This window comes from Chenopodium quinoa, unplaced genomic scaffold, assembly GCF_001683475.1.
Source record: "Chenopodium quinoa cultivar QQ74 unplaced genomic scaffold, ASM168347v1, whole genome shotgun sequence".
Classification (NCBI taxonomy): Eukaryota; Viridiplantae; Streptophyta; class Magnoliopsida; order Caryophyllales; family Amaranthaceae; genus Chenopodium; species Chenopodium quinoa.
The window spans coordinates 2,299,350-2,320,701 of record NW_018743047.1 but is presented as its reverse complement, the minus strand read 5'-3'; the positions used below and the strand labels follow the sequence as shown (position 1 = coordinate 2,320,701).

At 32.9% G+C, this 21,352-nt stretch overlaps 1 protein-coding gene across 5 annotated transcripts in view; it reads right to left on the bottom strand.

Annotated features, from left to right (window-relative positions):
* LOC110730693 (valine--tRNA ligase, chloroplastic/mitochondrial 2-like) overlaps positions 1-17,229 on the bottom strand; it is a 36,002-nt gene extending 18,773 nt beyond the window's left edge. For 2 of the 5 annotated variants that reach the window (XM_021910512.1, XM_021910513.1), the window contains exons 1-14: positions 17,018-17,229; positions 16,836-16,920; positions 15,886-16,012; positions 12,325-12,408; positions 9,833-9,927; positions 8,794-8,885; positions 7,042-7,095; positions 6,476-6,528; positions 6,321-6,388; positions 6,008-6,083; positions 5,042-5,125; positions 2,902-3,050; positions 2,709-2,826; positions 2,470-2,586 (exon numbers count right to left, since the gene is read on the bottom strand). In XM_021910512.1, the coding sequence (XP_021766204.1) occupies positions 2,470-2,586; positions 2,709-2,826; positions 2,902-3,050; positions 5,042-5,125; positions 6,008-6,083; positions 6,321-6,388; positions 6,476-6,528; positions 7,042-7,095; positions 8,794-8,885; positions 9,833-9,927; positions 12,325-12,408; positions 15,886-16,012; positions 16,836-16,920; positions 17,018-17,156 (1,341 nt within the window). In that variant the 5' untranslated portion in view covers positions 17,157-17,229. Of the gene's footprint in view, positions 1-2,469; positions 2,587-2,708; positions 2,827-2,901; positions 3,051-5,041; positions 5,126-6,007; positions 6,084-6,320; positions 6,389-6,475; positions 6,529-7,041; positions 7,096-8,793; positions 8,886-9,832; positions 9,928-12,324; positions 12,409-15,885; positions 16,053-16,835; positions 16,921-17,017 lie in introns of all 5 variants that reach the window. The other 3 variants (XM_021910514.1, XM_021910515.1, XM_021910516.1) reach the window with 3 other exon arrangements.
* Positions 17,230-21,352: the final 4,123 nt, after the last annotated feature.

Here is a 21,352-nt window from a genome sequence, read left to right as displayed (position 1 = left end):
AAGCTATTAACAAAGTAATACCAGAATCTCCTTTGGTTAGTTTATTACATATTGCACATTTTGTAGCCACAGCCCTTGGTCCTAACAATACACTCCTTATCAGTTTCAATATTGCAAATTTCACTACATATAAATGCTTTCTCTAAGAAATATAAGCAGCAAAAATTAAGCCAACAGGCCCTCCACTCAATGCCATCCAACACATATCTCTAATTGTTGTCATCACTGTGGACCCCTGCATGGAAGAAACGCTCTCCCTGACAATGGCATTTGGATCACAAGTTATCAATCATCACACTTATCACAACACTCCTCCCTTTTGATTTCCAAAATCCAGACCTCCTTCGCGTTCAATTTTCAATTCTTGACCTACTACCTTATACCAATATCTAATTCACTTTCCCTAATACTATTTTCCATTGTAAATTGCATTCAAATCCATCATATCAATCAACATAAACCCTCTTCAACCCATTAGTCTCTATAATCACCTTAACAGTCTCTTATTTTTTTCAATATTCTTACATCACAATACTATACTAACATGGTAAGTGGCTGTAATTTGTGATATTCCGTATCAAAATCCTTGTCTTAACATAGAATATCATGTTTTACTAATATCAGATAAACAAAAGTAATTGATGCCATCCCCACATTTTTCTTACATAGAGAAATAGTCATGAACTTTCCAATAAGAGAGGCACTTGTTTACCCAAAATCTGAATAAAAAATCCATGGATTTTCACCACATGTCTATAAGCAAGAGATAGAAAACGCAAATGGCCATTATTTCTTCCAAACCTATCCGTCATAGCATCATTGTACAAGAGCCTAGGGCAAACTTTCCTAGTCAATCATAGGCGACAACAAAACCAATAGTAAGTACATGACAATATGACATATCATCTCTAGCTTACCTCCCTAGGCTGCCTTAAATTAAATCATGATTAAAGCAAGTGGTCATCTAAAATGACATGGTCACTTCAACAAATCAAAATATTATTAGTAATAGCCATCGTAAGTAACTAATTTCTATTGGGAAAAACCATTTTTATTAGTTCCAACCCCCACCCCACCCCAGCCACACTAGACGCCATCAGCAAATATGACATATCACCAAAACCACTACAACCTAAGCGCCTTTGCAAAGCCTAACTTGAAAACTTCTATTAATAGCAGCCATCACAAGTTTACTTTTTTGGGGGAAATAAAAAATAAAAATAAAAAAAATAAAAAAAAACCCATCTTTTCCACTTCCAAACCCCCTACTCAGACTGGACATCACTAGTCCATGCATGTCATGTGGGTGTTGCCAGGGGCGAAGTCAGGAATAAAAATCTAAAGGGGCCAAGACTCGATGAAGTAAAAAAAAAAAAAAAAAAAAAAAAACCAAAACAAAAGCACTAAAGTGGGGAGTCGATCTTGAGACCTCTTTCCCCATGCAAAACTCAAACTACCAACTTAGCTACCATTGGCAACCTGTTGTATTAGCTAAATATGTACTATTTATTAGTTTCTTATGGGACCAGACCACAAAATACACATATCACCTGTTGGGTCACGGGGGGGCGGGCTTCCACCAGCCCCTGGGTGTTGCTCATTTTTTTAACATTAATTCTCATGTATCTTCATACAAGCTCATAGGTGTCACCATGCACTCTCCCCCTACAAATCTAGTAATTAGACCCAACAATCCCCACCCACCCCCCAACCAACAACAACCACAAAGCCTTTGTCCCAACTTGATTTGGTGTTTGCTAACATGAATTGTCATAAGTCCCCTGCCCAAGACACAGAGTCACACACTTGTCCAAAAGTTATAAAATTTACTCCTTCTGTTTCAAAATGATGTTCCTGTTTCGTAAATCGATGCAAATTTTTACCCGACTTTGACCGCAAATATCTTTAATATCACACTAGTAAAAATTATAAAAGTTAGATATTAATAATCTACTCATCAAGACGAATCAAACTAGATCCCACATGACTATTTACTCTTATAGATTAAGAGAAATTTAGAAGATTCTCTCTTTCTTAAAAAAGTCAAAGATTCCAAACAAGAATATCATTGTGGAACGGAGGGAGCAATTTTTTGGCTATTTTTATCAATCACATTTAACGGTTAACAATCTACATAAAATAATTAGGGTATGTATATGTAGCTAATGACCAAGCATCTGAGAAGTTTAGGACCAAATATACATCATTCTCAAACAAAGTGAAGTATGCTGTGAACATTATGAAGTAAGGAAAAATATATAAGAATTCCTCTTTGTTTCCTATCAAAGCATTCACTACAATCATGTACAGGTTTCATCTTTAATCAAATATACAAATTCACTAAGGGCTTGCACCCATCTTATCAATCCTTATGCATACACATCTACAAATAATGAACAAAGCTAAGAATTATCAAACAGGAATAAAGTGATTAATTAGGTCTATCTCAAAACATTATTGATGACTTACCTTCTCAAACCTATCAGGAATAATGGTCAGGTCTCCTGTCTCAACGGAATGAAGGGCTTTCTCAGCCAAGGCCTCCATAGTTACAAACCACTGCTTGCTTACAAGTGGCTCAATTATCTGCTTTGCCAATTTTTTAAAAGAAAGAAAATAGTGTGAGTGACATGTGAAAAGGAAAATGCAAAGTTTTGATAAATATTAAATTAATTACAGCACTTCGTGCCCAGGTCAAGTACACGCACTTCTCCACCTCGTTGCGATCTAGGAACTCTTAAGGTGTGGGGTTCCTTTTTTACAGCTAAGCCTGTCTCGGTGAGATCTTTCCAAAGTTTTTCCCTAGCCTCAAAACGGTCTAGCCCACTGCAACATTCATAATCATATAGATAAATATAATTGACATGATCATTGACAGTGCACTAATACTCAGAAACTTACCAATAAAGTCCAGCAACTTCATTCAATGTTCCATCCTTGTTCATAACATTAAGTATCGGGAGACCAATCTTTCTAGCTAGTAGATAGTCATTATGATCATGCCCTGGGCTTATCTTCAAGACACCAGTTCCAAATTCCTTATCAACATACTGCATTAATCAACAAGCATCTGATATTATGTATCACACAAAGTAAACACATGCATAAACTGCAAAGATTATCATGCAGTGAACCTGAGCAGCACTAGCAATTGGTACTAATACACACAAGTACACAACACAGCACAGCAGTAAACAAAAGTGGAACAAGCTTTGAAACAAAGCAGGATAATCAGCAGCCAAAACAAAACAATACAAATGGTGAGTATAAAAGAGACTCACTAACTCTCCCACATAACCTATGACACTTCAAAATGCCTTCTTCTGTCGATCACCTTTCCTATTTATTTACAGCAATTCCTGGGACGATTCTTATACCTTTTATGCCAGCTCTATACACTGCCAATCAACTGTCCTTAAGGTCCTTACCCACAAGCAATTCCCTTCCCTCCCTCTTCTGTTTGTTCTTGCATCAGGAGTAAGTTTGAATTACTGGTGGCCTTTCTTGGTCAGTCACATACAACTTACAAAGTAACGAGCCTCCATAACAATATGTATTTATGATCATGTGGTTATCTTTTGACTCTTTGTAGTTGATCAGAAGCTCACAGCACAGGGGTTAAGCAAGTAACTCTCAAGTAATGTCTTCAACTTGAGGCTGGTGATTCTTATTTTCTGATCCGAAAAATATTAGTCCTCTACTCAAGCACATTGCTTAAATTTCTATATGATGTTCTCAGTCTATGAAAATTGGAAAATAAAATAAAATACATAATAACAAGAAAGAAAGAAGAGGACTGGCAGACTTTTAATAGACAATCCTTATAGCCTTATAGGTACCAATTGGGCAATATGAATGATAATCGCAATGATATTTAAATGCCTAATTTCTGTCAGAACCCACATAGCAGCGGAGTAGAGCAGTACCTGATATTAAACTAGCTGTGTTGGGATGATATAATGTGTGATTTGACATGACTTTTGACTAATTTATTACGTATAATTACCAGAGATAGTTCTTGTGGATCCAATTACATGAAGCATTTTTCACTATCATTCCCTACACTCAGTGGCGGATCCAGGATTTTCGAACTTATGAGTCACCCTTAATAATTAATCACTTGTTTTAATCCAAAAATTATATTAAAAAAAGTTATATTTTACCAAAATAATTTCAATCCAAAAATAAGACATTAAAAATACATACTAGTACTATAAAACTATTAAATTAAACTAACTTTATGATTTTTTTACTTAATTAGTTTTGTGGGAAAATATTAAATTAGTTGCACAAATATAGTATAAATAAAAACAAGAATTACTAAAAAAAACGTGGAATAACTTAAGAGACCAGTTATTTAATAGGTCTCTTTAATGAAATATGAAAGTAGCGCTATGCCTGACAATAGCAGCAACAAAGAAATCGCCTATTTTATATTTTAATAGGCGGTCTCTTTGATATTTATAAAACAAACAGTGGTCTAAACTCAAATAGAAGCATCAAAGAGACCGCCTATCTGTAATAGGCGGTCTCTTTGTTTTTTTTTTTTTTTGGTGCTGGTGAGTCACGTGACTCACTGTGCACCTTAATAGATTCGCCCCTGCCTACACTCTCATAATATAATCGTACAATGAACCCGATAATAAAAAAGGAAATTAAGAGAAAGCTTACAGATTTGTATTTATTAATCCGTGTAATCAAGTAATTTAGTTTTCAACTTTTCATGATCATATTACAATATTCTCATTGCTTATTATTCAAAAAAAAAAAAAAAAAAAAAAAAAAAAAAAAAAGATTCTCATTGCTTAACTTCCTTCCATGAAATCCACTTACTTCTTATTCCTCCCTTGCATTATTACTTGATTAAACCTACTTAATCTTATTTGTTTATTTATTTATTTGTAGGTAAGGAAGGAGCCCTACTAGACTGGAACCTCTTACAGATCAATCCGGCCCGGGTTAGGAAAAGGAACTGTTTTATAAGGTCAAAGGAAATTAAAGGTGCCAAAAATCAGAGGACACAAATAGGTGACGATTTTACCTTATCTGCAATAATTGGGATATGACGACCATATGTCATTGGTACGATTGCCTGACAGCCTACATATTTTGCATATCGTTCATCCTTCAAAACACAACAACCTTGGTCAGAATGCAGAAATAAATAATAAAAAAAAAGCTAAAATTTACTGCCAAGCATACAATATATGTCACTGACAGCAGCCTCTACCATTCTTCAAATGCAGCTGCACGTTGAATCTGGTAATGCACAAGTAACCCGACATACTTTTACATGCTCATTAATTGACGGGACATGTACCATTACCTTGTAATATGAAAAGATACAGCTTTTAGTAATGAAATTCATATATTCGGTACATGTCACATGAAAGGATCATAGAATCTGATCAAGGATCCTAACCAATACAAAACTGATCCCATTAATCCTCAAACAGTCCAGATCAATTCATACTCCTTAGTCCTTACAGTACAATCCTATGCTAATAATGCTGCAGAATCCTAATAACCTATAGGTCCTAAACATGGTAGCTAATCTGCTAGTTATCCTTAAATTATTTCCTAGTAGATTCGCAAGACAAAAGAAAATGATAAGTTGATTCATCAAGTGTTACTCTCATTTATCTTAAATTGAACCTAAAAGTATATTTCTAACAGAGACGAATGGAACATTGACAAAAATTAGATATCAATTCATTGAATATGACCGAGTAAAAGCATCAAGGATACCGGACCTACATGACAACTATATTTTTTGTAGAATTTTAGTAATTAAGAACAAATGTTGTTGATACAATAATGCCTTCAGGTCCACTGTCATCATTATATCCAACTTTCTCTTAACATATGGGTAAGAGAATAAACAACACTACTTATTACTTGACAGATATTCTAGAAAGATGCGTGTAAATGAGAAAAACTTCAACACAATTATTCCAATCATACAAAACAATCAAAATCTGGGAACAGGGAAGATAATGCCGTAAACCTCAGGATTAACGGCGATAGCTGTATCACCAAATAGAGTCTCTGGCCTTGTCGTTGCGATTGTCAGAAAGTCCTCCCTTCAAATGAGAAAAAAAAGGCTTCACTTAGCAAATTAGAAATATTCCAAATAGTGTACCAACATACATAAACTCTCAAATTTATCACAATGACAAGACAAAAGGTGATCACTCCAGTACAAATTAAACATATAAGCCCTTCAAACTAAGAAGCAGCTACAGCTTATAAGATCTGGTTTAAAGGAGAATATAGGTCTAACGTATAACTAGAATAGGAAAATAAAGCATAACAATCACCTTGAGCCTCCAGCCACGCGATATCTAATATGATAGAGAGCACCCGGTTCTTCAGAATATTCCACTTCCTAATTGTGTATAGAACATATAACTCAAACCCAAGAAAAATCATAAAATAGAAATATCAGCAATACCTTCACCAAACATGAACTTACCAAATCTGAGACAGCTGTCTGAAGATTAGGAGACCAATTTACCATGTATGAACCTGAAACATTCAACCCATGCATATTCAATTGTCTACTAGATGCATGTGAGCAACTTCCATCTTGTACTATTAAAGTTTATTTTAGCAGTTAACCACAATCACTTAAATATATTTGTGAAAGTCAATTTTTTGTGCAACAGTACTTTGTGTAGAACAAAATATATACCTGGCTGATAACAATCTAAAGAGGAAATAAAAAGTGGGAAATACATTTGGTAACTAACCCCTTTTCTTTCACAACAAAGACTTTGCAGGGCATCATCATACATTTGTTTAGAACAAATTCAAGCAGTTAATTCAAGAACCAATCCAAGAAGATAGAAGCAAAAGATAGACTTTATGTGCCAAAAGTGTATCTGGGTGTCAACACAAAACTTGAGAAGCACATATTCACAAAACATAGATAGAACTTGAGAAGCACATATTCACAAAACATATACAGAACTTGAGCAGCACACATTTAGAATACATTACTCACAGTCACACTAAAAAGATAGACTTCAGATAATCTACCTTGGTATATTAGGCCTTTCTCATGGAGCCTCACAAAGGCCTCTATCACAGCTCCTGCAAAAGTAGAAATTCTCAAATAATAAACATTGCATTGGATACAGAGTACCAACTAGAACAAGAAAATTAATCTCAAAAAAAAAAAATAGAAATTCTAGAACAAAAAATTAATTAAAGCTACAGGAATAAAAGGTTAGAGAAAAAGTCATTAGAATGATGGTTCATGGCTAACCATTTGCTAAGGTGATGGTTAGAACTAGCCAAATTTTCCTCTAAGATTTTTAGGCAACTTTACAGACCATATAACTTTATATCTCTGTATATTTGTAGCAGTTTTATCTATCTATCATCAACAATACAAATCCATCTTATTTTACATTCATAACTTTGCCTGTCTCTCTCATGACAAATGCCTTAGAATGAATCTGCCCTCCCGTTTTAATGCTACATATGGCAGAGACTTTGTAATCAGAAAGACAAAGACTGCTTTAGGCTCCTCCAATACAATCTAAAACTATTAGCCACTATAGAAAACACTTATCCAATTTAATTTAGATATTTCTTCTTAGCTTCCACATTATTGGTCCAATCAAACATGGTCAAAGAACATTGCTGCTATTTACCATCTAAGAGCCTCACCTCGGCCACCAAATTATGTAGATGTCCAACATCTCCAATCTCCATCTAGCCATTAAATGTCCTCTTAGAAGAGTAATTATTCCAGTACTAGACTATGACACCAAAAACACTCATTTACTTTAAGGCACGTATTTTAAACCTTATGAATTTTACAATAAAGAGCATAAAGAAACAATAAACTAATTGAAAGCAATCCCTGAGAAAATAACTTAATGAACCTAGCGAAATGCTCCTCCTAGCGGCATGCAGTTATCAGAATCAACAAAGGATCCTCGGACATGACAAGAGTGAAGAGATAAATGCCCACACATTTTGCAGAAGAGAATGAAGTACATTAAATCACAAGATTTTAAACAGAAAAAGTACAAAGGAACAGAACAGTTTTGGAGTTTTGCCGTAAACTAAAATCAGGTATAGTAAAAAATAATCTGGGTCGCCACAAGAAGCTCCTCAACCAAAAACCATAAATGCCAAATTGATTTGGTGCCTCAACTGTAATGCTCCAAAATGAACTCGTATCATACATCAAAAGTGTAGCACAGGTAGTAATCCTCTGTACTAAGATCCGACGACTTCCAAAAGGATGATAGAGTCGCCTCTTTCTAAAAAATGCATGGCATATAGACTTCATCACTCAACTCTATATTAGCTATATGCTAGGTTAAAGAACTTTGTTCATACAGATTTGCAGGTTACCTTCTGCATGCAGCACCAAATAGATAGATGAAACAGTTCCCACACATCATTCCTACAGGATTTTTGTAACCTTTTTTCAATGACACAAAGCATACCTTCAGCCTCAAAAAGATGAATCTATAGATCTCACCAAGAAAGATGTTTCCCATCAAAACAAACAGAGTCTATATGGTTTCAGGTTTTCCTAGATTCAGTTTGTCAGAGATCTCACCATTAGATATATTCAAAAATTGTGTGCAAGTGACAAAATAAGAGAAGGACAAGCTTCTTGAGTTAGAATACATTTTTGGGGCATCTTGTCCTCCAAATTCCTTCCACTTCAGCACAAATACAATTAATTATTTTAAAATGTAATTATCAGACGGTTTATTAATCAGATAAAACAATATAAAAAAAGGAAAAAAAAAAAAATTCTCTTACGACTTAGGTGTTCATCAAGAGTAAAATGCTCTCGACTCCAATCACAAGAAGCCCCAAGCCTCTTGATTTGTTTTGTAATGGTTCCACCATACCTATAAGTCACAAAAATTGTTATATCCACAGCACAAAGTTCTAATAGCAATTATATAACATAACAAATTATGCAATGCAATAAATGTCCACTACATAAAATAAAGGTAGCAAAAACCATTTCTATTAACAAAAATTAGAAGGTAGCATTAACCATGAACCCCTTCATCCAAAACTTTTCTTTTAAAACAACATTTTAAAATCAATTAATTTGGGTTCAACTATGACACACAAACATTTTTCTCTCCATTATATTTCTTCCCTATCAATGCAGTTATCATTGGTGGAATAAACGAATTAGAATAGAGAAGGAATTGCATTTATAAGCCAAGCAATGGCAATTCCACCATACATGAGTAAATACATTGTTAAAGATATTGATTTGTGTACATTAAATAAATAGCCAGCATCTGCATATTCAATCAATTGGACACTACTTAGAACCCTGTGTTTTTTTTATAAAACAGTCTCATATCACTAGTCCCATATAGATAATGTAAAATGCGTTTATCACCACACCAGTGTCTTCGTTGAACTATATCTTGCTAATAATTTGCTACAAAAAGCTGCATTCGGCCTCAAATATGGGATTTTTGGAACCAATGTCTTGTCTTTTCCTCAAGTGGAAACTTATGCATATCTTTATGGGATTAACTAAGAGTAATACCACATTAGAAGGTTACTTAGTGATATAGTTGTTACATCCACCTTAGTATGAATAACTCATAACACATTTGTTTTTATTAATTTGCTAAAATGTCCGATCAAATAAAAGCATGTGAATAGTGCACAACTTAATAGGGAACAATTTAAAATAGATAAACAACAAACAAAAACAAAAAACCAAAGGGTATGTATTTGTGTGCATGAGCATGTAATTTCATAAGAATTACTTTTGAATCAAGAATCGCCAAGTGTAACTGTCAATAAATTCAAGAATCAAACTTACTTCTCCTTCCACTTCCAAACATGATTAACAAACTCATCTCTGTCTAAATCAGCTCTTTTTATTCCCTCTGAAGCAAGCATTCTTTCAACAACCAACTACAAGAAAAGAAACACAGCATCATCAGTTTATAAGAACATCTGTTTTTGAATTTGAGAGGCAAAAAATTAAAAAAATGTTGGAAGATAAACCGCAGTTTCTGAAAAAGTTGCTCCACAAAAAATAAAAAATAAAAAAAACAGTTTCTTTCCCACACTAATTGATTCTAGTCAAACTTGGCATGTAGCCACAACTCATTACATTTTAGAAAAGCTTTTCAGCCCAAAAGATATTAATATTCCCTTTGTCCTTATTTGTTTGCGCCATAGGATTAAAATGCTGTAAGATTATACAAAAAAAAATTGCAAGTGGATGGGTTTTTTTTTTCACTTCTATGAGTGTATGCAAGTGGGGTAAATGGTGGAGATATGTAACTATATAGGAAACAAGGTAATCTTCAAGGGATATTCCAAAAAGAAATAGGGACGGAGGGATTATATAATATAGGAAAAATTGTCAAAAATAATACAAACTTTGAGCGATCCGCTAAAAACAAGTCAAACTTTTAATTATTTCTAAATAATACAAACTTTAAGGGATATCTGCTTTAAACAAGTTATTTTACCGATATCTTATTTAACCGGTTTTTTTTTTATTTATCTTATAAAGTTGTTTAATAGTTTTAAAAAAATAATACAATGTCACGTGTTCCATATAACCTATTCACGAGGTAACTAATCGGTTTTAACTTGTTTAAAGTGCATAACCCTCAAAGTTTGTATTATTCAAAACTAATTAAAAGTTAGACTTGTTTTTGGCAGATTGCTCAAAGTTTGTATTATTTTTGACAATTTTTTCTATAATATATCAATAGGGCATAGGGATTTATATGAGCCAATCTCAATTGAGTACTGTTCTGTTTTGTTCAAACTTATTTTAATAAGTTGAACTCCAGTTGAGCTCAAAAATCTGTTCAAACCAATTCAATTAGACATTAAAGTTATCGAATGTGTTCAGCTCAATCGATTATAGCTACTTTTGGAATAATTATTAAGCTCATTTCTTGTTGGAGTCAACAGATGTGTATTGTGTTAATGATCAGAAACTTAGACAAAACAAAACCAAAAATAAAGTGAGTGTTGCCAATGTTTCTTCAATTATTGTTTATAAAACGCTTCAAAAATACAGATTTTATTTCAATTTACAATTTCCATACATATAGTTTTTTTTAGAATGCTAACACTCAAGACTACAAATTGTTAACGACCTATACCTCTCGACTTGTGTATCACAGCTTACTCCTTTCCCTTCAACACTTACTCTTAATGTGCCCCTAGTGAGTATTGATTAACAGCACCAACGTCAACTTTCAGTAACAGTATTTCCTATTGATCAATTACCAGCCCAATGAATGACACTCATTGTAGAAATTTGCATTTGGCATCACTTATGGTATTTGTGTGTTAATGATTTTTAATTTCATTAGCACCACAATTTTTCCTAATTTCCAATGCATACCTTTGACCAAAAATAATTTTCGATTTGTATTTTACAAAAACTAAAAAGTTGATACTTTGTATATACACACTATGACAAATTTAATGAGATCCTTTTTTTCTTGGTATATATTAGTAGAAAAATATGGCAAAAGTCCGCAAAGTTTGACAAAGAGAAACGAACGGTGCCAAAAAAAAAAAAAAAAAAAACCTCACTTTTTTCCAAATTTATAACTTCCATTATTTACACGCAATAATAATGCCACTTTCTTCAAATCTTTGTTCCATTTAGCTCCACGCAAATTTCTAGCCATAATGTAATTTGGAGGAAGTGCCTACATGCTGTTGTTGAAAACGATCCCCCTTCCCAAACCAATGGCACAACTACTACCAAGCATCCAGGTCACACAATCACTAAAAAAAAGGGGGGTAATCGAATTCAACATAATTAAGTTTATATAAGTTGCTATTAGGTCAACTGTAATTATATTGTAAAGCCAACTTCACAGCAATGGAATGCCGAGTATATTATTAAGTTAGGAAACAGAAGGGAAAGTCATACTAGTCATTTTCATGACGAAAATAAAGAGATTTTTAAATAATAGTAATGGAAAATAAAGGTGCAGCCTGGGTGCTGGGAAGTCTTACATTGATGATATGGATTATGGATGAAGATGAAAGTACTGATTGATAATTTGCAGAGGTCATGTAAGCAAGTCAACTAGTATCATGTTCAATGGAGGACAAAAAGGAGACCAGGGGGTGCAAAAGGAAACTTCCGGAAGTCAACATGAGTTATTTCAAGAAACACACACATAATTAGCCAGTTGCAATTTTGTCCAAACGAAAAAAAATTGGAAGCGGTGAAGATAACTAAACTCTATCAACTCCCCATTTGTGCAACATGTTTCTGTAGGGGTAATCACATTATGTTTACCAGGAACAGATCCAGAACCAAACCTGAGTAGCGATGCCTGCATGATCAGTACCAGGAATCCACACTGTTGGTCTTCCTTTCATGCGGTGATATCTAACCATAATATCCTACAACAGACCATAAAAGGCATCAGACTTTAGAAACTCCAAGAAACCTCCCAGTTGAAACATCAAGCACACAGCTGTATTGTAGAAAAAAATGAACATTCATCCATTAACACCTCTTCACTTTAGATGGATAAGGAAAGCATCACATAAGATAAAAATGACGATAAAATTCAAGATGTCACATAAAGGGACACTTCCAAGTGCCAAGCAAGCACAAGCTGCATAAACATACACCCTACATAGGAATAAGCCCATAAAGTCATTTAATCTCAAATGGCATTGTCTAGGACACCAATTTCTAAAGTTGAACCATTCTTTATTATTACTTTCTCCATCTAAGACAAACTAATTGTAGCAACCCCATTAAGCCCTTCTTATTAAATATAGAAGCCACATTTAGGTTAGAAAAACACCATGCAAACCTTTGGAGTGTTATCGATGCACTTAAAATCTTATGATAACAAATTCAAAGCAGCTTTTGTGAATAAACCAAACCATAACAATAATACTACCTCCGATTTTTTTTAGTTGCAACTTTGGGGTATTATTTGAGAGATATAAAATATTCCAAAGTTGCAACTAAAAAAAATCGGAGGTAGTATAAAAGTGATCTAAGAAAAATGAAATCAAATTATACTCCCAAAACCATTACATATCAAATCCAATATATTTTTATTACAAAAATCTTCTCTTAACTTTGTTAATTTATTCTAAGCCCCAGCTCACTCATAGTTACATACTATGTTACATGGACTCGGGTACGTGTGTCGGACCGTGTTCGAGTGTCCGATTCGTCAATTTCCAAAACTTTAGGACACGGGGACTCTATCCTATATTTGGACACGGGTGCGGGGACACGGCACTTTCATTTTGTGCAAAAAAAATTATAAATAAAAAAAAAAAAAAAAAAGTTAAAAGTGAAGAGGTTGAGTGGTCAAAAAAAACCAATAAATGTCGTCAGTAACTACAACTTTCTATCAAATCAAAATATTAAAAGTAAAAAAAAGAGGTTGAGTGGTTAAAAAATAAAATATAACCAAAATGAAGAGCATCACACAGTTGTCCACCCTTTTTTTTTTATCAATACAGTTGTCCCACTTACCACAAAACCTCGTTCTTATCACTTTATCAGCCCTCACCCCTCAGTCTTTCACTCTCTTCTTTCACTCTCTATTTCTTTATCATGCATTCATGTAGTTGCTACACGCCGGCAACAATGGAGTCCACCACAAAACTCCGACGAACTCACGAATTAAAGCTGTTTTTGGGGGGTTTAAGTTGTCTATCAGTCGATCGAAAATGCGGAGTTTTTATACTATGGTTTCTCCCCTTCCCCTCTCTCTGAAGTGTCCGAGTGCAAACTACCGAATCTGACACAAATTTCGTGTCCGTGTCCACATCGTGTCGTGTCGACACGGACACTCTAGCCGAGTCCGGTGAACATAGGTTATATACCTTTACTTACCTAGATAAAACATGAAATAGAGGAGAGACATTCTCCCAAAAATCATTAAAATGACTAATTCCAACTTCATCCCATAAAATAACTCATTTATTTCTGTGATGCTTTTGGGCACATAGAATAAGAACATAACTACAACAACCAAATTAGTTGCCAATGCACGATTTTTAGCCATTAACATATATGTGTATATATATATATATATATATATATATATATACATATATATGTATATATACATATATATGTATATATATGAGGGATCCGGTGATAATAGGTCCATATGTGAGAATTCATACTTATGTGAGAACAAATTTAAAATTTAGAACATGTGAGTTAAAATTTAGAACATGTGACTCAAATTAAAACTCAAAACATATGAGTAATAATTTAAAACATTTATGTGAGTAATATGTTTAGAACATTTAATTTAAGAATTAGAACAAGTGATTAAAAATTTATAAAATCTGCTCTATGAAATTTTAAACATATGAGTAAAATTTAGAACATCTGATTTAAGATTATGAACATGTGAATAAAAATTTAGAATAAACTGATATAAAATATAGAAAGTGTGAGTAAAGAATTTAGAACATATGTGTAAAAAAAATAGAACATATGCTTTAAAATCTGGAACATATAATTAAAAAGCTTAGAACACACGTTTTAAATTTTTAACATACGCTAAAAATAAACCTAACTAAAATAAGAATTATAATTTGTATTATATTTAACAATTACATACATAAGTGAGAAACCCGGAACCGGAATCGGTACCCGGTGGTTTCAATACCAATTCCTAAATTTTAGGACCCAATTGAACCAATTCCAATTCCAGATTCGAATTTTAGGACCCGGTTCCGACCAATTCCAAGTCCGGGTCCTAAAATTTTGATCGGTTACCCGGTTTGCTCACCCCTACTCTCTCCTATTTCATCTTACACCCACCCACCCACCCACCTTTTACCTTTTCTCTCCTACTTTATCGTATAACGGTATAACCCCTCCCCCCCCCCCTCTTTTTACATCTTCTCTTTTACCCACAATGATTAAGAGTAGTACTAGGATGGGTAACCTATAGAGAAGTCCTCATGTTAGTTTATCATGACGACCCCACTCATGGGATTAAGGTGTTGAAAGTGAAGAGTACTTTCAATAATAACATGGTGGCTATAGAGTTATAGGTAATTGAACAGGTAAAGAATTTAAGGGGGTTCTCATACCTTTAAATATTTATAAATATTTAAAAAAGTTTAAAATTAAATTAAATAGTATTTGGAAAAAGAGAGATGAAACATACTTTCAGCTATGCCCAAGTTCTGAGTTTAAAGCTTTACATTATTTTGTTTTGTTAGTACTTTCATGCCTCCAAAAAAAGCTTTTTCCCTATAATTTCATTATTGACAAATTCAAACATTTTCCAAAAAGATATACAAAAATCCACTTTCAATCATCATTTTTCATTAAGAAAAATTCCAATCATAGCAACATATGGAGAGAGAGGGAGAAGAAATACAAGGGGCATCGCACGTCCATCAAAATCAAGAAATAAGAATAAAGGAAAGAGAAAAAAGTATCTATATGTTACATATGAATAAGGCACAAAAAACCTCATGGCCATGAGCTCAATTAAGCTATATAAAAGCTAAAAACATCGTCCAATCCGATAAGAAAGCTTAATTAGACATTTACTCCCAATGTATCATATTATTTCTCTAAATATGAAAAATAGCTAATATGTGGAGTATAATGGCCCATGCACCTCCCAAAAGTCACATAATGGACCTATTAGGTTGTAAATGTTTTTAAAAAATTAGGTGGAATCCCAATAATTCCCAGCAACACTTTATAATTTCTAAGGAAAGCCGCCAAATTACAAATGCAAGAACAAGTAAGTTCCATCTCTGCACTAGCAAATCACATAGTGATAGTACACATGCAAGAACATGTTTTCCCTCCATGAAACACATAAGACGATTAAGATGTTATAAGAAAACAAACATTACTTCACCAACCTCAAGAGTAACGAACATTGCATGCCCCATGTGTAATGATCCTGTTACATTAGGTGGTGGCATAGAAATAACAAAAGGTTCACCTCCTTGGTCCATATTTGGTTTGAAGTAACCCTGAGAATCCCACCTGAAAGCAGCCACTTCCACTTTAAGATGCCATAAATTGCCTTCACCATGAAAAGGACATAATGAGAGAGAGAGAGGACCCAAATGTGTTAAGCAAGCTTAAAAGTGAAAGGGAAATATGCACAATTGTTACAGCTATGTTGCTTGCAGAATCAATCCAAGTGTCCAACGCAGCGATTTTGTGAAAAAATTCCATGATTTTGGTCAAAAATGAAGGGTCGGAGTGTCCTACCCATGTCTAAAAGTGTCGAGGATCTAACGCAAGTAGAATGAATTTCCTCAAAGTTAAAATTTCTTCCTGTTATACACATCCAATCAAACATTATCTCACCCCCCATTCCCTCTTCTCATCTACTACTACATTTTAATGACTTTAACAAGAGACTTGCTTGCAAATATTAAAATTTCTTAAGCTAGTAGCTCCACCATTGTAGCACTTCTTGCTAGCTTGGTAAATATGAAATGAATATATATATATATAAAAAAAAAAAAAAAAAAAAAAAAAAAAAAAAAAAAAAAACAATTGACAATAATCATAATAAATTGATGTGGCATGTCCAGCTAGATAATTTCGCCCAACTCCCACAAATATCGTAACAGTCAAATAAATGGATGGTTTTGATTTTTGGCACATAAAATACAAGAAATTCAATGAAACTGGAAAAATAATTATTCAAGAATATCAGCTATAAAATTGCTGTCTGCAGATAAGTAAGACAACAAAGAGATAATGCAACGGACAAAGTCATATTAAACCGCATTAATTCACAATATAATCTATACAACTTCATAGCATTACTAGTTAATTAATGTCAAGAACACACCAATTGTAAATGCGCTCCTCCCAATCAAAATCAAATGATTTCGCCACCTCTGGCGATGTAAACACCTCATTCTTCGAAGCTGAAACTGCGACCAAAACAGCAATTATGAAATATAATTATAAATAATAAAGAAGAATTATACGAAATTAAAAGTGGGAATTTCTTCCACAATAAAGAACTACCGGAGAAAAGCCGAGGTCTGAAATAGGATAAACGAATAGAGGAGACATTGATTAAGAAGCGACGTTGAGAGAGAATAAGAGGTTTGAATTTGCGAATGGAGCAAGAAGAGAGGATTAAAGGGTTGGCAAGTAACGCCATTGTTGTGCTCCTCTGAGAGCTTCACCAGCAGATTGTGGTGATGGCAACACTTTTGAAATAGGTCTTAATTATTTCATCCATAATTCCAACTTGTTAAGCTTAATTCCTACTATATACAACACTCGTGTATAATTTTGTTACCATCCAAAATATGATAATCTTTACTACAATGGTGTGATAATATACCCTAGAATATTACCATGGTAAACATTTGTTTTGGTTCCTGTGTAATCAATCAATAACTATATACTAAAGTATTTTTGTGACCCGTGCGGTGCCCGGGTTGTTTATTGAATTTTGAGATAAATTTTAATCTGTATGTCAAATTTTAAAATATATGTGCTTTTGTGACAATTTGCTATCTCGTACGCACGTAATGACTAATAATAATATTGGTGGAAATGTACGATTTAATACATTAAAAAATTAGCAAAAAATAAATAAATTAAATGTTCAAAGCCTGTTGGGTTGACCTGAACCCAAAACTTTGGGTAAGGGTTGAACATTTCTTGACTTACACTTGAAATGACTCAATTTATGATGACTCATGACCCGACCCTAATTGACAGGTCTACATAGTAATAAAATTCTATTAGATAGTGAAGTATATTATTTTAACTTATTATTAGTATACATTATAGATGGACGTTTTACGCTTTAAACAACTTCCTTCTCTCTAAGAAATATTATGATATAAAAAATAAATTTATATATAATTTTTTAGAATTATATTCTAATAATTTTTCAGAATTATAATCTAATAATTTTTTAGAATTATAATCTAATAACTTTTTTAATAAAATCATAAATCAATTTGTACATCTGAAATATTGATATTTAATCAAAAATAAAACTCTAAACTAACAATTTTATCCTAAAATTCTATCCAAATAAAATTATAAACTAACTTTTTTATCTAAGGAAGTTTATTTAAATCTATCCAACGTGGTGCGACACTTGGCAAAAAGTTGGAATTACAAGTGTCACTATTTCGTGACCTGGCTAAAAGTTTAGCTTTATATATTAGTTATATGAAGACACACCAGCAATGACACGTGTCATCTCCTAGTGTGTACTCGGGGTTTTTTTTTTGAAAAAAAATATATTTAAGAAACAAATCTCTTATTTATATAAAGTAATAATTATGAACATTAAAAAGATTTGACGTATCTTTAAAAAAAACCTTATTAACAATTATAAACTTACACAGAAAAATAAAAAATAATATTCTTAACATAATTTGTGACATGGACTATATTTTTTCTTAATAGAAAATACATACTTTATTATGTACTATGTATTACAACAAGATTATATATTTTTTTTATTGTGTAATTGAAGTTCCATGCTTAAACAATAAAATGCAAATATCAAATCAACATATGATAATTTTGTTATTTGTTTGAATAATTTATTATTAGAATTATTGAAAATTACCGTGTGTGGCATGGGATCTAACTTAATATAAAATTATAAACCAACCAGGTCACGTCATGTGGCCTGGTTATCATGTATCTTTTTTTTTTCAATTGTATTTTAAGAAAAAATTATAAAGTAAATAATTATGAAAAAATTACCATTGTTCATAATTTTTCAAAACCTACACATAGACACCCATATTGATATAGTTTAATATATTTTTTCGAATTCGCTTTTTATTACCTAAATTGCTTATTTTATTTAATTAACTTTACAAACATTAATTAGTTATTTTCAATAATAAAATAAAATAGAATTATAATTAAATTAATTGTATAATTAATCCTTTGTGCAACGAATATCAACTCGTCGTGGGGTCGTCGCCTTATCCTCGATGCCCATGCTATTTTTGGCAACGAATGAATACTTCGTTGCCCATGCCATTGATTGTGCGTCAACTTAATCCGTTGCACATGGTGGTATTTTGGGCCACGACAGTAGATGTCGTCGCCCAGAGATGCTATTTTGTGCAACGAGATATCAAGATTTGTTGCCCAAAACTTTGTATTAGTTACTAAAAAAAAAGCTTTAATACAATGCTTTTTTAAATTTTATTTATTATTGTCACATATTTCTTGTAAGTTAAAAATTTACTCATATTTTGTAGAGCATAACTTGATCCACCCACACTTTAAATCTTTATAGTATACTTAGAATTAATTATAGAGTATAATAAAGGTTATCATTCATAGGAAAATAAATATCCATAGTCACCAATAAAAAAAGTAGTACATCTATTTACAGTAAGCAACCTTCTACATCGCATAATATTGGAAATTGGAAAACCTCTAATACATGTGTAATGATAATCTAATTACTAGCTCTAAGAGAAAATACATGAAACCACATGATTAAAAGGTTTTAAGGACAAAGTTGAGTTGCTAATTAGAGGAGACTGCGTCACCATGGATCTGAATCTGATAAGAGTCTGCAAGAGTTAAAAAGGGCTAACCATTAGTTTGGACTCAAAAAAAAAAACAAAAAAAAAACAAAACAAAAAAAATACACGTTTTACCAATACAACATACCACAATTCAGATGAAACCACTTGTATTCATTCATACACAAATCAACTACAACTTGAAAAGATATTATCCAATATATAAATTAGTGTTAATCAATTATACTAATTTACTATTAAAAATCATAATTATGAAAGTCAAACAACATATTATTCAACAATGGTAAACTAGTAAGTAACTTACCCAATATGTAGAATTTTAAGAGATTTCTTCGATCTAAAATATCCATAACAATTCATTGTTGGGAACCTAACCTACACGGCTGCATTGTTATATACAAATAATTAGCAATAAACATTATTAAAGATCAAAATCTAAAACTCAAAAACAACAATACCCAATAAATAATTATACACTATAATGGCACAAATTTACCAATGTTATTTCCTACGACCAAAAAAGATAAATTGAACGAAATCAAATTTATTACCTAAAAAATAAAATTATCAAATGACAAATATTTCATCAACAAATAAAATAAAGAGAATAATTTTGCAGAAAAAAGGCTTAGAGAAGCTACGTACATACAGTTCTTCGAATTGAAAAACCTTCAATGATTAAAAAATCCAATTGTAAGAAAATAAATAACAAAAATATTAGAATATTAAATCAAATTAGTCATATAATTAACAAAATTGATAGGAGTAAGAACAAAATAGTTACCTTACTAGTCATAACGATGGTGAGCGATCGAATAAACAACTCTATGAAACCTATGATTTGACAACTTAAGTGAGTTTTCATTAACAGCCATTGAAAATTCAGAGTGAAAGAGTGAGAGGGGGGCCGGGGGAGATAATAGTGAGGGACGGTAAAAATAAACTGCAAATTGCATTTCCTAGGGTTATGACTTATCACAGTTCAACCTATTAGAATTCGAAGATAAGCGGCAAAATTTTGGATTGAAAAAATTTTCCGCCTGTTTGTCTGGATTTTTGGGCAACAAGTTCCAAAATTGCGTTACCCATAATGTAAAATAAGGACGACGTTATATCCGCTATCGTGGCCTAATTATTGTTTTACGCAACAAAAGAGAAAAGTCGTAGCCCAAAGGTCATGTTGTGCCACGAGTAATGAAGATCGTTGCCCATAATTTAATTTAGGGCAACAATTTTAATCTTGTCGCACAAACGGTTCACAATGTGCAAAAAAATGAAGATTTGTTGCCCTTAATAAACTCATCCGTCGCCCAAAATAGTTTTTCTTGTAGTGTGTTACCATCTTGCTGAGCACTAGTCAGCTTATCCATTGTAGTGTGCAAGTCGAAAATAGGAGTGTTCCTTTCCATTGCACTTTTACCTATGGTTTCAACAATGCAAGGGATAGAGGTCCGCTTTGGGACAACTTGAGAGGTCAACATAGCTCTTTTTCATGCTCCTTGGTTAATATTAGGGGACTTTAATTGTGTTCTCAATGATGAAGAGAGAATTGGGCTCCTGTCTCTATTAATGACATGGCTGACTTCAGACAGTGTGTAGCAGATTGTGGTCTTGTTGATATTAAATACCGTGGAAATTTCTTCACTTGGAACAATAAACAAGAGGGCACAACTAGGGTGTTCTCTAAGATTGATAGGGGCTGGGGATGGGGAATGAGAAGTGGGAAGATATCTTTGAGCATTCTGAGATGTGCTTCCTGAATGAAGAAGAATTTGATCATTGTCCTGGTATTGTTTATGTCTTTCTTGAGCAGATT